The sequence below is a fragment of the Gordionus sp. m RMFG-2023 genome, chromosome 3, assembly GCF_954871325.1.
Source record: "Gordionus sp. m RMFG-2023 chromosome 3, tfGorSpeb1-WG-v2, whole genome shotgun sequence".
Taxonomy (NCBI): domain Eukaryota; kingdom Metazoa; phylum Nematomorpha; class Gordioida; order Chordodea; family Parachordodidae; genus Gordionus; species Gordionus sp. m RMFG-2023.
This window is the reverse complement of record NC_088777.1, coordinates 28,660,837-28,676,775: the sequence shown is the minus strand read 5'-3', so window position 1 is coordinate 28,676,775 and position 15,939 is coordinate 28,660,837. Positions and strand designations below refer to the sequence as shown.

Here is a 15,939-nt window from a genome sequence, read left to right as displayed (position 1 = left end):
CTCCTGAATCGAATTTCATTTTTAAAATTTTATATAGAAATTTAAAGTTAAAAAAAAACAATGTACAGGCTGAATGTAAAACCTATATAAAGAAAAAAATGATAAAGGGTTCAACAAATTGTTAAACATATTAAAGTATATTATTTAATTTATATATGGTTAAAAAAGGTTCATATAGGTTATTTTAAATTTTAAGTTTACAATATTGTCTTTATCTTCATTATTAAAAGTTGCCCAAGATGATATGGGCTAAAGATTTTGATAAAATATTTTTCCATAAATGATAATTAGCCTTTTTAACATTTAAGAACTATGGATTAAGTGTTCAACAAATTTTGTTAAACATATTAAAGTATGTTTTATTAGTGGTTAAAAGGGGGTAGGTTATCTTAAAAATTTAAGTTTACAATATTGTCTATCATTATTAAAAGTTGCCCAAGATGATAAAAGATTTTGATATTTTCCTATTATGAATATAATGAGGCTTTTTGGCATTTAAGAACATACGGATTGAGTCAAATGATACAAAAAATTTCAATTCAAAATATATTATTTAAAAAAAGCCCTAAAAATGTTGTCAAGAGGATTATATAATCAAGCTCAAACTGACTATAATACTAATTGATTAGATTTAACATATTATAATAAAGAAATAATAGAATAGATATTTATTTTTCTTTTGGTGAAACATTGCTAAGTTCAATACAAATAACATTTAACTGGATGTTTTAATTATATTAAAAAAAGTCAAAATACATTATAAAGGCTTAATTATTAGTTATTACACTTCCATTCATTATAAATACTCTTCTTTTGAAAATTAAACTAATATAATAGTTAAAAAATAAATGCCTAATTATTATATATAAATTACAAAACAAAATTAAGATTAACTCTTCATCAAATATTTTATTAATTATACTGTATCTAATAATTCATTTTTTTTATAAAGAATCTGTATCTAGATTTTATTTCTGTAGGACCTGTTCAACTCAGGAATGTAATAAATTAAATTTAAACATGTTGACATTAAGATTATCAAATAAAAAAAATTTAAAAAAATTACTTGTAAATGTCTCTTTAAGTTCGAGGATGATATTTTGGAAGATGATATTATCTTCTTACAGAGACGGCATTTGGTGCTGATCATATTATAAGAGTTGCTTTCATCCATTTTACATAAAGTAAAATACCTACGTAATTTCAAAAATGGTAAAAGATTCTCTTTCTCACTCATATCTGCTGTTACATCAATAGTAGAAGCAATAGAATCTTCTAAATCTATAATGGACATTTACATTTACCTATTAAAATAAATATTAATATATTATTATAAATTTATATTAAATAACTTGTAAGAGCTCTAAATCTCGTAAAATTTAGGAAATGAATAAATATATCTATAAAATAAATGGTGGAATGGAAGTTGATAAAATATGAAGAAAGATATTTTTTTAAAAAATAATATTTTAATTTAATTTTCAAAATTTTTATTTTTTATTGCTTTTTAAGTAAAAAATTAATTTTGAAAAAGATCGAGATCGAATTTTAAACAAAATGATCGCGATCACGATCAACATTTAAAGGACATGATCTTAAATCCGAGAAAATTGACAAATTTAGGATTGAATCCAGGATCGGCGATCTTTTGATTCGATCCTTTAACAACTCTGAATACACTATTATAAGCACTAGTAAAATATCACCAGTGCTAAAATATGTAACTGATTAATGGTATAATATATTTTGCCATTGTTACCCCTATCTTTTATAATAAAGAAATTAAAAATTTAATCAAGTAAATACTAAAAAACTGATTTGAAAACAATAGAACAGCTGTTAAGATCAACAAGGTATAAATGATGTAACACATTAAAATCTAAATTAACCTGATACTTCTAAATATGCCCAGTTCTTGGGTTTCGTGTACCAATTGTAGTAATCATATCGATTGTAATTGTCATAAACGTATCAAATATAATTGACAATAAGAATATGTTGTATCAAATATGAATATAATGTATCAAGTAAACAAAATCGGTATCTATATATTTTATATAATAATAATAATAGTAATTGACAGCCCTTCACATCTTCAACGTCATCACGACAAATATATTGTTTATTTATAAAATAGATGAAATCAATTTATTTTTATTATAAGTATCTATGAATAATATATAAGAATAATAACTCATTTCTAAATATATTATTAGAACGCAATATATTTTTAATATAAGTGGATTTATATTTGTTCGTTGCAAATTTTAGCCCCAAAAGGCCTTTTTAACGGATATTGTGTTGCGGGCAGTGTTGTTAAACGCTACTTTTATAAGTAGCCCGCTATCGCTATCGCTATCGTTTTCAAATAAGTAGCGAGCTATTAGCTACTTTTTACGCTATTTTAATTTTTTTAAAAATATTTTTTACAAAACTTTATTTCCGCAAATAAAATATTGGTATAAAAACATGACTCTAATTTGTTACATATATATATATTATATATAATTTATTTAATATTGCACTTTAATAATAATAACATTTTGTACTCGACGATCAGATAGTATAAGCTTTACCAAATCGTTCAGCACTAACACTTGAGGGCAACGCAGTATTAAATTTAATAAACACACTTTTTATATGAAAAAATTATCAAAGATATTTAAATGAGTATTTTTATATTTAAAAAAAGCATCTAGAGGGTCAATAATAATATTATTATTATTTATTTCAAAAAAATCGTCTATGGAAGGCTGTTTCGATCTTGCTATAGTATTAGTATAGTGGTCAGGCATGACATTTTCAACGTTACCATCAGCCTATCCAGTTGCCCTTTAGATTCAGTCAAATTAATATATGGCCAATTTAACTTGAAACTAGGATGAACGATAGCAGCTAATACATTATCATCATCATACAGATCTGGAAATCTAATTTAAATAAAGCGATTGTATTTATTATAAAAAAAGAATATCTTTTTAATTTTAAAAATTTAAATTTATCTGAGATTTAGATTCATTTATAAAATTAATAATATATTAATTTTGAATTTTATATTAATACTATATATTAATATAATAGATTGTGTTGTAAATTAAGCCAATTTAAATTATGGCTAATCAAGCAATAAATCATTCATTTTATATCATTGTATAATAGAAAATAAAAATAAAGTTTTGACCTTTTCTCAATGCCTTTTAGCATAGACAGCGTCTACATGAGCAGGAGGGGTAGGAACAGTTTGCATCCTATTTTTCTGAGGGGGTAGGGGGTAAGCTGTTTTAATGGGTAGGATAAATTTTTTGGCGGGTTATCTATTAAATTTTGAGACGAAATAGAACAAAATTTAATGCTGTAAAAATTAATACTTTTATTATAGTATTATTATAATACAATTCATCCCAAATCTATATATTGCAAATAATAATACACATTGTTTTCCAAATAAACTATCCTTTTAAATGTAATTTAAAAGGTTTAGATATTTCAGCAAGCTCATAATGCCATAATAATTAATTCATTGTAAATAATGGAGGTTTTAAATGAATATATTATCTAAAAAATATTCACAAATCGATAGTTGGTAGTAGAGATAGATTAATTTAAATTATCCTTTATAAATTCTTTGAAAAGAGTATCAATAAATAAATAGGTGAAAATAACAATAAAGAGACAAAGCCGCCGAAGGCGGCGAATTTTTTAGGGGGGTAGGCAAAGATTTTTGAAGGGGGTTTGCATCCAGTAAAAATCTTGTCATGTAGACGCTGAGCATAGACTCTACCAGTGGTTGGCGAAATTTTCTTGCATCAAAACCGATATCCAATAGTAATTTTTTCTTCGAGATTAAAGTATTTTTTGAATTTTGGGAATGGATAATCTATATTTTTCTCATTTTCCAAAGAAATTTCACTATCTTCAACAATCTCACATATTTTTAATAACAAGATTTATAATGATAACTAGATTTATGATGTATATTTTTAAATATAAATTTAAATTTCAAAATTAAAATAAATAAAAGGATTATAATTTTAGATTTAATAAAAAATATATTTTAATAATTTTTAGATGTATTTATTATGTAAAATTAACTACTTTCTAAATTAGTAGCGAGCTACCTCTATCGCTATTTCCTAAAAAATGTAGCCAGCTAAAGCTACCGCTACTAAAAAAGGTAGCACGCTATTTTAACAACACTGGTTGCGGGAAACGCACTATAATTATAAGTTTATAAAATTCTGGATATTCAAGTTTTTTTGATTCCCAATATATAAAAACCGATGATTTATTAGATTTAAATGCAACTAAATCAAAAATTGGTTATTTGGTTATTTTACGTATTTAAATATAGGAAATAGGAATGCTCTAATACTATATGAAGTGGTTAAAAGATTGTGGATATTTAAGTCATAGTGAAAAATTAATACATATTTCTTATGGATATTAAACAAATATTTTGATCATTAAATAATTATAAATAACGACAAAATTGGTAAAATATGCAATACACCATAAGAAAAAGAATGTTAAAAATTATAAAATTATTTATTTTATGGCTGAAATCGGCTTAACCTGGTTCCAACTGATTTAACTTTTTATAAAGGTTCTTTTTACTCCTTCAAAGTATAATTGTATCTGTTCAGATATTTATAAAGATTTATGATTCTTTAGCAGTTCATTCTAGGTCACTCTGGGTCCCTGTTTGTGATAGAATACCTTTCAATTTACAAAAAAAAACCTTTCATATTTCTTCATAAATAATTAATCAACTGCATTATGTTGCCCTTTGCCTGATAAAGATATATTAATAATATTTAAGAATAGGAACGAATTATGGTATTTTTAAATATTATCGATTCTATTGTTTTTTAAATTAAATTATTTATAATGAAAATCTTAAGGGTTTTAATTAATTTAATCCCTATATACTCTTGATTTATCTTATTATCATTAATGTGGTTTAAATTTGTAGGCAAAACAATATCAACGATAATACATATCTATGTTTGTATTTTAACATTAGTAATACTTATTATATTATTAAAAACTGTTAACTATAAAAATTTCGAATTATAAAAAGTGATTTAGTCATACATTCATATTTTGTTTAAACCAATAATATCAAAGAATAAAAATGTTTAACCAATCAGTATATATATTAATTAACGAATCAATAATATTCTAAAATTTATTGTATTTTACCTTTATATATTACAATTTTTTTATTCGATTTTTGAATCTATACGCTATAAATAAAAAGTAGAAAATAAAATTTTATATAAATTTAATACCTACATTTTTAGATTAAATTATGGCTAGAACTAAGCAAACTGCCCGTAAATCAACTGGAGGAAAAGCTCCAAGAAAACAATTAGCTACTAAAGCAGCTCGTAAAAGTGCCCCTTCTACTGGCGGGGTCAAAAAACCTCATAGATATAGGCCAGGAACAGTCGCTTTGAGAGAAATTAGGTTTTCTATATTTTATTTAAAAAAAATCAATAATTCAAAACAGGAGATATCAAAAATCGACAGAGTTGTTGATTCGAAAATTGCCTTTTCAAAGATTAGTTCGTGAAATTGCACAAGATTTTAAAACGGATCTTAGATTTCAAAGTGCAGCTATTGGTGCTTTACAAGTTAATTAATTAATTTATATTATGAAATAATTTTTGAATAGGAAGCTAGTGAGGCTTATTTAGTTGGCTTATTTGAAGATACAAATCTATGTGCTATACATGCTAAAAGAGTTACAATTATGCCTAAGGATATTCAACTTGCACGTAGGATTAGAGGTGAAAGAGCTTAATTAAAATTAATATGCTTGACTCATAGAGATGATAAATGCAAATACTGTAGTTTTTTTTAAAAAAATATCTTCACTAATATGTAGAATAGATTTATGTTATCCCTTATTGATCTCTATATATTGCAGGAAAATAATTAGTTATGCAATAAGTATGTTTAACAATTTATATAATTAATGTTCATGTACTACAGTGGATTTTGTATATATTTATAATCTAAATTATTTTGTATATTTTATATGTAATTGTGTATAAGTTAATAAATTCATTTTTAAAATATATCCTGCCTGAATTTATATAATTATTTATAAAATTTTGTATTTTTAAATTATTTTACATATTTTCATACAAAATAGCAGGGCTGAATTCTTGACATTTTCCTGAACCCTTTTTTATAAAAATTATTTATTCTATTAATTAAGAAATTTATATAGAAAGATAATTTGCTTAAATAAAATTTTTATAAGTTATTTTTATGAATACTAGATCGACTAAAATAAGAATCCCTCATTAAAGAACATAAAAATAATATGGATTCTGGGTTAGCTGTTAATGCTGTTAATATGCTTTTGAAAATATTTTTTAATTTAAAAAGACTGGTGAATTAATAAAAAAACATTATTTTTCTCAACTATTGTAAAAAATCAGGATTCGAACCTCATTTAATAAAGTTCAGAAATGTTTCATGGTAAAAAAATTTAAGTGGGTTCTGTTCAGGAAAATATCTTTGAACCAGGTGTTGGTTCTGGGTTTTTTATATATATTTAAATCATAAATAAAAAATTAGTCATAAAATAATTTTTTTTTTTAGCCATCTTAAAATTTATAAACTTAAATTATCTTTTTTCAAAAATTATGTATCAAGGTATTAACCTTCTATCTTCATTATTTTGTTTATAAGCAAAATACATTCATTCATTGGTGTAAGAATGAATTTCAAATGTGGAAAAGATTTTCAAAGATAACCTATATTAAATATATTTGTGTGAATAAGTTAAATTAACTTCGATTGTAGGAACAGCAAATAAGATTTTTGGATAAAATATATAAATCAAAGTGCTGCAGCTTAGCAGACTCCCAAAAATGTAAATTATTTTCTTTATCCAATCTTTTAAACGCCAAATCAGTATTATGTTGCCCCTTTTTAAAGTATTTTCTTCTGACTTAAAAAAGTTGTATCAATTTACTCTAATTCATATAATAACTTTATCCAAATTATTATCATCAGTTAAAATGAGCAAGGATATGGTTTTAATCCAAATATAAATTAACAGTTTACCTTTTTGCAAAATCTTATCATTGTCACTAAGTAATATCTAATATTTAAGGGTTTTTTTAACCATTTATGTTTAAATTGAAAATATTAAAAAATTTCATTTAAATTAATATTTACAATTATACAAATATCTTAATATGATTTTAAATATAAAATTCACTGAACCTGGGTTAAAGAAATTTCTGGGTTCAATTTGGGTTTTTAGAAATTTAAAATAAGTGAGTTAGAAATTTATTTCTAAACCCCAGGTTTTTGAGTTTGGTTTGAACCCCTGAAAAATTAAAATAGATGCATATTTAACTCTAGTGCGATTCAGAAATGTAAAATTAATTTAAAAAATGATTTTTTATTTAGTTGGATATTGTAAAAAAATATCTAATTTAAAAAATGAAATTTTAAAAGGTAAGTAACTAAACTAAAACTAGGGGAAATTTTATTATTTTTTTATTAAAAAATAAAAAATATCTGATCATGTGGTGATTGATGTATTTTATTGTGACCATTAGTTTATTAATTTAACCCTTCAATACTCTGGTGAATAAAAATGATGTTTATACTTAAATGTATATATCTCCAGTTATATTCATTATTTTAATTTGATATTTGGATATACGATAGACCTAACCTTTAGCTTGATAAATTATTTTTATTTCTTAAGCCTAGATTAAAGATTATGAGTAATATTATAGTTTGTGGCAAAATTTTTTAAAAAATGCTTACTTTTTTCAAATATAAAATTAAAAAAATAACTACCCAACATATAATCATGATAATTCATAATGTGGATCTTTATTCTTCAATATAAAAAAAAATTACACTAATACATTCAAATATAAAAACGATATAAAACATTGAAATATGCTAAATTTGACATGCAAAACATTTATTACATAAAATATTAGTGTTCTAAACATAAATTTATTTTACATATTTGATAAAAATATTTTGTTTTTTATAAGGAGTATAGTTTTATGCAGGGATCCAAACCGAAATGAATATCGATTCACGTTCGGTTCGCAAAAAATAAAAATATCTGTTTCGAACCTCTAAAAACCGGTTTGAACACTTTTGTATTCAAACCTACTATGTATAAGAAAATTTTTTTTTTATTTCATAATTAAAATAAAAACCTTAATTTTTATTAATTGCACATTATAAAATGATATTTAATTTATAAATATATCAATGATTAATTTTAATATGAACAATTACTTAAAAATTTTTTATTAAGCTGCACAGTTAATATATTTTCAAATTCGTCTAACTCATATTACATCATAAGGAGATAATATAAATTTAATTGTTGAAAAACATCTTTCCACACTAACTTGGGTAGCTGGCGTTGCCAGTATGATATCAGATTTGATGTATCATTTATAATATAAAAATGTTGTAAAATGGCAATATACTAATGTTTAAAATTATGACTGACGTTTATCAATTATAGGTGATTGATAATAATTTTTAAAACAATTTGAATATAATTAAAATTTTTGCAATATACTACTAGTAATAACTTACACATTATTTTATAAGCATAAAATTATGAGACTCGAACCGGTTCAGAGGCATTTTAGCGTTCGGTTCAGGTTCGGCTAGAAATTTTTTTAGAGGTTTAGGTTCGATAAAAAATACCGGGTTTTAGAGGTGGTTCAGGTTCGGATTGGATCCCTGGTTTTATGCCATATTTTGATGGTTTATTTGGCATGTATTGCCTGAATGGGCATTTACCAGAAATGCTGGGAGCATTTCATCTAGTGTTGCATATTCTGATATTGTATAAGATCTATAGCAGTTATCAACAAATTCTTGAAAAATATCTAATGTGAGTTGCTTTGTTTATTATTTTTCTCTCTTTTCGTTAATATGTCATCAAATCTTATTGTATGAATTAGAAATCTGAATCCTTTGAGTGTCATTGTTGCTCTAAATATCTAAATTCCAAACCCATCAGATTTCCATAAATCTGACTTATTTTGATGATTTGATTTGAAAATTCTAGCTAAATAAAGAATTCCCAATAATGCTTTGAATTCTATTACATCAACCTCTTTAGTTGAACTTTCATATTAATTAGTGTAGTTTTTATAATTTTAATTTTTTTATTTGTGATAAATAATTTCTTCAATCATTTTTGGTGATATGAAAAAATCAAAACATTTTTCTGGGGTGTCAGCTTCTTTCCCATATTCTTTTACTCCTGGCATATGGAAAATTAAATTTTGTTGATATGTTCTAACTCTTTGATTTACAATCCTTTTCCCATTGAGTCACCTTATTTTTAACTATAATTAATTTTACAGAAAAATAGATATGATAAATAATTCCATATTTACCTAAATAATATTTAAGTTTTTTGTCTGTTCCAACTAGCATATCTTCGTCTTCATCTAATTCAGATTGTGTTTCATCATCACTATCATAAATAAAATCTTCTCCCTTACTATCAATTACATAGTCATGATCACCTCAAATAAAATGATATTACATCTTTAATAATTTTTTATTTATTATCAGAATCTGCAAAAATCATAGTATATGATAAAAATAATTTGAGAAATGAGCCAGATGGTGAAAATAAGAATAAAATAACTCCACCAAAAAAATGTTTAAGTTTTCTTTTTCATATATCTCAATCAAAATAAAAGATATTTAAATTTTGTTTTAATTAATTTTATAATATATTAGTATATATTTATAATTTTAAAAAAAATTACAAATTTACTCTGGTCGGGTCTCACAAACCCCAATCCGTCACAAAATGCTTATATCTTAATAACTACTCAACCGTAATATATGAAATTTGGAATATATATTCTAAGATATATTTGATGAAGCTACTGAAGAATCCAGATCATAATATCTAACCGTTTTTATGTAATTTCATTTCTAGTATGTCTGGGGTTTCATATATCCCCCCAGAGTATTGAAGGGTTAATGTATAATATTTTTTAAAATTTAATAAATATTTTTACCAAGATCATAATCGTATATACAAGAACCATGGCTTTTTTACTTGTTAATCACTGTAGAAAAATGCAGCATCTTGAATAAGATGCTCAACATGTTCAAGCAGCTATTCTGTTATTATTTAAATTTAGAAGGAAAAAAGGAAGTTATATATAGTTTACATTAAATGTAGACAAATTATAATAATCCTCAAACAACGTCAATCAAATTTAGCCAATAGTGTTCTTTTAAAAGATATTTGTTCAATAAAAATGATTATAGTGTAATCGGTCCAATAGTAATCACCTTACCAAACTCAACATTCATTCAATTTAGCTATCAGTTCTATTTATAAATCATATGGAAAACTCTAAAATATTATTATGGACAGAATAACTAATTAAATTTTTTTATAATTATTCATTAATTTTATATTTAGATTTACCATCAAATATAATTGATTTTGTTACATTTAAATCCTATAAATAATGATTATAATCAAAAATTCACTAATATATTGAAACAAATACTCTAAAAAGATAAGCACACTATTTATTAATTATATATTTTCTTATTTCTCTATTCATACCAATAATCTATGTAAATTACTGCCAATCAGTGGATCCTGCCTAATTTTACTGTCAAACAGTGGATGCAAATTCACTGCACTGGATACACCCTTGGAAGCCACTTAATTGTGTGTTTCCCCAGTAAAGGACAACCAGTTCTAACACATTTTACCATGAATGTCTCTAGGAATTTAGGAGTAAAACAATTAATGAAATGTTATCGAAATTTGTTAGCAAAACATTTTTAAAGTATACTTTGATAATATCTATTTAGGAAGAGGATTCTGAATATAATATGAATAGAGGCTATTTTGACTTCTCTCTATTCTAATTGCTATGTATACCTAATAAATTAAGACTCTGGATTTTGACCCATAGCAATTATTTTTGCTAATAATCTTCTAAATAGCAAATTGCAATGGGATGGATGCTACACAGAGTTTTTGTTGAACAATCAGGTTGACCCCATATTTGATTCTTATCTATGATAGGAGGCCTTTGTTTAAAAGAGCATTTAAATGATTGTTTTGAGATAAGTGTAGGTTTTATATGAAATTGTGTATATTAGTTCCTCATCACTTAATTATATAAAATACCATGATATATTTCTTAAAAAATCATTTATATTATTATTCTAAAACTGGAGATGCAAATTTTATTATTATTATTTTAAGAAATATTATTCTATTCTCCAAACAACTTCTTTTTAAATCCAAAATTTTATAGAATAATAATTACTATTTATTTTAATAATTTTAATATGTTTTAATGGAATGAATAAAAACTATGGTAATATTTTTCTTTAAATAATAATAAAAAATAATCTTTTTAATTTTTTGTTTTTTGAACCAGTAATATCAGGATCTTTATATAAAACCATACAATCAGTTAAAAAACTCTTAATATTACATAATACTTGAAAACGTTTTAAGAATCATGCTGGATGAATTGATTATTTTTTGTTAATGAATAATATATTTTTATCAATAAGAAAAAATAGGGAAGAATAATCTAATACTAGCTATAATTTATAAGTTAAAATTCTAACATTTTTTTATGTAATTAGATTAATATATTCTTAAATAATCAATCATCAAAAAAAATTATTTTTGACAAAAATGGAGATAGAATAACCTTTAACTCATGTGACAAAATATTTTAATGATTGAAAATGGTTTTACATTTCAATCAGAGATATTCATGTGGAGGCTTGCAGCCCATGGGGTGCCAAGTATAATATATTTACCAACGTGCCTGAATCAGGACAGGGTTTTTGATAAATAGCTAAAAAAAAATCATTAAAATTTAGCCTATTAAACTGTTAAAAACTTAAAAATATATTGCATTTTTTTTCTTCTAATAAATTTCAGTATTGCAAACAAAGTGATTGCCTAAATACACTTAAATATTGTTTATTTTCATTTAAAATAATAAATTAAATTTTTGGATATGGGCTTGGGCAACCTTTTTGAAACTTATGATGGGCTTTGGTTTGAATGTATTATTAAATATGGATATTAGAACTAACTGAAATTTCTATAATATATATTATAAATTGTGACACTGATATTTTTTAATGCAATAATTTTTTTCAGAAAAACCATTTCATGGGCGTGAATTTTGAAAAGTGTCTATGGCCTAATTGGTAAGAGCGTCGATTACAAATCTGATGGGCTTAGGTTCGAATCTCAGCAATGATTATTTTTTTCTTAACCCAACTTGGTGATTCCGTCCTTTGAGATGTTAACTAAATTCCCATTGGACCTGAAAATGTTGTCATTTGCAGACCTCTGGTGGTAAATGCATGGGAAAATAAAAGTGGCAGACGCATACAATTTATAAATGGATTCTTTGGCAGATATAAAATCCATTATGATCTGCTGTTTCCGATGCCATCCTGATTAGAGGTCTGCAATGGGCAAGTTTTGGTGCACCAGCCTGCTCATTTATTTAAAAATTTTGTTTAACTTGCCTGTCCAATGTATAAAAATTATTATATTGGTTGATTTTGCTCTTTATGTATTATTTTAATGTTATTTTCTTAAATTTATAAATTATGTAATAAAAAAATAACATATAATAATATCTATCTATAATAATAATATATATAAAAGCCGTAGTCACAATGTCAGTTACAGTGTCACAATTTATAATATATTTTAAAAATTCACGATTTTTTAAAAGCGTCTGTGGCCTAATCGGCAAGAGCGTCGCTCACAAATGTGAAAGTCATAGGGTTCGAATCCCAGTAAAGATTTTTTTTACTTAATCTAGCAAAATTATTTAAATATAAGATAAAATAATTAAGTGTGACATATTCACATACGATTCAAAGTTTGTTGTTATTTTAAAATTCAAACTATTAAATAGGTATTCTTATATTTTTAAATTTTTCACAACGTAATAATCAATAGTATTCTTATAGCATCATACCATATCAAACACTTATTCATCAAAGCATCCATTAAAATAATATCTAACATTACCATCTTATACATCATAAACATATATCTATCTATCTATAATAATATATATAAAAGCCATGTCATAGTCACAGTGCCACAATTTATAATATATATTTAAAAAATCGTCAACTATGAAAAGCGTCTGTGGTCTAATCGGCAAGAGCATCGATTACGAAGTTGATAGATTTGGGTTCGAATCCCAGCAATGCATTTTTTTGTTAATCTTACTTTGTATACTTTTTTTAAATTATATTAATTTCCTTATTTTTTTTAATTTTTATTATTTATGTACTCAATAAAAAATTTAATTTTGCCAGATGAGGGTTTTGTATATTGTTAAAACAGATTTCGGATTTATATTTATTAAGAATGAGTCTTTTAAAATTGGCTTCAAAAAATTGAAAACTTATTATTTTAGGAAGAGCATCACAGATTGTTCCATCATCAAGATACCAAATAATTATATCCAAATCAAATTTAGATTTAAGGTAATGGATGTGATAATGAATACCAAGGTAAAATAAACGAGGACGTTTTCCCCCTGCTGGATCCTTTTGTCAGAATCTATGACATGTGGGCTGAATAAAGAAGTTTTAATGTTACAGTATGTCTCTAGGAATTTTGAATTGTAGAGTAACATGAATTAAGTGCCGGTAAATAATAAATATGTTATATTAACTTTATTAAATAAAAAATATATTTTATTAACTCCCTTCTTTTTCTTATCTAAAGGTATATATACATTTTCTAAAATATAAATTAGAATATAAAACGAAATACAAAAAAGTAAAATAATATATAAAAAAGTAAGGTTACGCCGTTTATAAAATAAAATTAGATTATAACAAAAATAAAATTTATATTGTAATAAAAATTATCATAATGCAACATTCTCCTTCTTCTGATAATTCCATCGGAGAAGTCATAGAGAGTTTGTTGTCCAAGTAGTTTATCATTTTGGTAATCAAGTTGTATCATAAATCATCATAACGTTGGCTTGTCCCAATCGTTGGTTTGATCAATTCAATTTTGCACGTTGGTTTGTTTAATCACAAGCTTGATATCCATATCGTAAATTGTCTCCATTAATCATAGCTTGTTTGATAGTACTCAATTGTTATTATCATTTTTCCGAAATTGTTATTATCATAAATAAGTTGCGAATAAGAAATAATAGTTCATCATAAGAATAAATGAAGAATGATAAATCAATAAGATTGTGATATTTTTAGCGTTTTAATTTTTTGCGTTTTAATATAAGCGTTTTAATATTAAATTTAGTGTATGCAATTTAACATTTATTTTATATTTTAAGTTACATAGTCTTTTAAATAAGCAGGTTTTTTTTTATTCGCACAGGTCTAGAGATAGGTGTTATATCGTTATTATCAGTAATTTTTATATTTTTATCCATACTTCTCTCCTTAAAAGAATCCTTAGAGTCATAGTTAATAATTGTGTTAAAACAGTTTCTAATTCTTATTTGATCTAAATGTCTCCTCAAAATACCTTTCTCAGTCTTAATTTGGAACATCATATCACTTTCTTTATGTGTGATAATACCTTTGCACCATTTATCATCCCCTTGTATTTTATACCAAACAAAATCTCCTACATAAAAAGTTCTATTTCGTGGTAAAGTAACGTTTATTTTATTCTCCTTCTCCTCCATCGGTTTTAATAAGTCCCATTTAATTCTAATATCTCGATTAAACATTCTCTGTGATGGTGTAACTCCTGTAGTATCATTACGCGTATTTCTGTAATTAAGTAAAAATTTGCTAAGTGCGATATCTGGGTCTATTTTAATATTCCTTTTCATATGTGTTTTGAACGTTCTAACCATGCGTTCAACCTGGCCATTGGATTGCTGGTGATAAGCAGATGTAAGCACATGTTTAATACCAAAATTGTTGCAAAATTTTTCAAAATCGTTACTCGTAAAGTTAGTGCCGTTATCAGTAACTATAGTTTCAGGGATCCCGTATAGCGAAATAGTTTTAAAGATTTCTTTTAAAGTAACATCAGTCGTAATATTTTTAACAGGAATAATAATTGGAAATTTGCTGTAGGCATCGACTATTATCAACCAATTTTTTGTAAAAAACGGACCCGCATAATCTATATGTATCCTTTCAAACGGCTTGGTTGCCGAAACCCATGGTTTCTGTATCTTTATAGGATTATCGTGATATATATTACAATCGTCACAACTCTTCACTTCCATAACGATTCATTATTTATGCCAGGCCACCACATGTAATCTTTGGCTAAGGATTTGATTTTTCCTGCTCCCAAGTGACCTTCATGTAATGACTGTAGTATAGTTTTTCTCATAGAAGACGGAATTATGATTTTGTTGCTTTTGTAAAGACAATCCTTAATTATACTTAATTCCAATTCAATGTTTTTATAAATATTATTCATTATAGGTCTGTTGTTATTAATATCATTTATGACTTGTTTTAATTCCGTATCTTTCAAAGTTTCATCACGGATTTGATCAAAGTTAATAGGTAAATCCTCATATTCATTTATAATGGTTACGTTTTCAATAGTTTCATCACGACATGTGGTAATCTCGAAAGGCAATCAGGAACAACATTATATTTACCGGCTTTATACTTTATATAAAAATCATATCCTCCTAATGTAATATTCCACTTCTGGAGTCTTAACGACATAGTGCTATTATCCTTAAGACCCTTGGTGAAGATGTGAACTAGAGGCATATGGTCAATAATAATTGTAAATTTTGTGCCGATTAAATATTCCTGAAATCTCTTTATAGCAAACATTATAGCGAGAGCCTCACGCTCAATATTGATATAGTTCATTTCAGATTTTAACAAAGTTCTCGACGCGAAAGCTATAGG

The 15,939-nt window shown here is 25.0% G+C and overlaps 1 protein-coding gene across 2 annotated transcripts; it reads left to right on the top strand.

Moving 5' to 3' along the window:
* Positions 1 to 5,121: 5,121 nt before the first annotated feature.
* Positions 5,122 to 6,010, top strand: LOC135927208 (histone H3.3A). Of its 2 annotated transcripts, XM_065463164.1 has the most exons (4): positions 5,122 to 5,259; positions 5,304 to 5,469; positions 5,513 to 5,636; positions 5,678 to 6,009. In XM_065463164.1, the coding sequence occupies exons 2-4, from the start codon at positions 5,312 to 5,314 to the stop codon at positions 5,804 to 5,806; spliced, it is 411 nt and encodes a 136-aa protein (XP_065319236.1). In that variant the 5' UTR covers positions 5,122 to 5,259; positions 5,304 to 5,311; the 3' UTR covers positions 5,807 to 6,009. The 2 variants fall into 2 exon arrangements, with proteins under 2 accessions (XP_065319236.1, XP_065319237.1); XM_065463165.1 differs by lacking the exon at positions 5,122 to 5,259 and having other exon boundaries at positions 5,306 to 5,469; positions 5,678 to 6,010.
* The last annotated feature ends 9,929 nt before the right edge of the window (positions 6,011 to 15,939 follow it).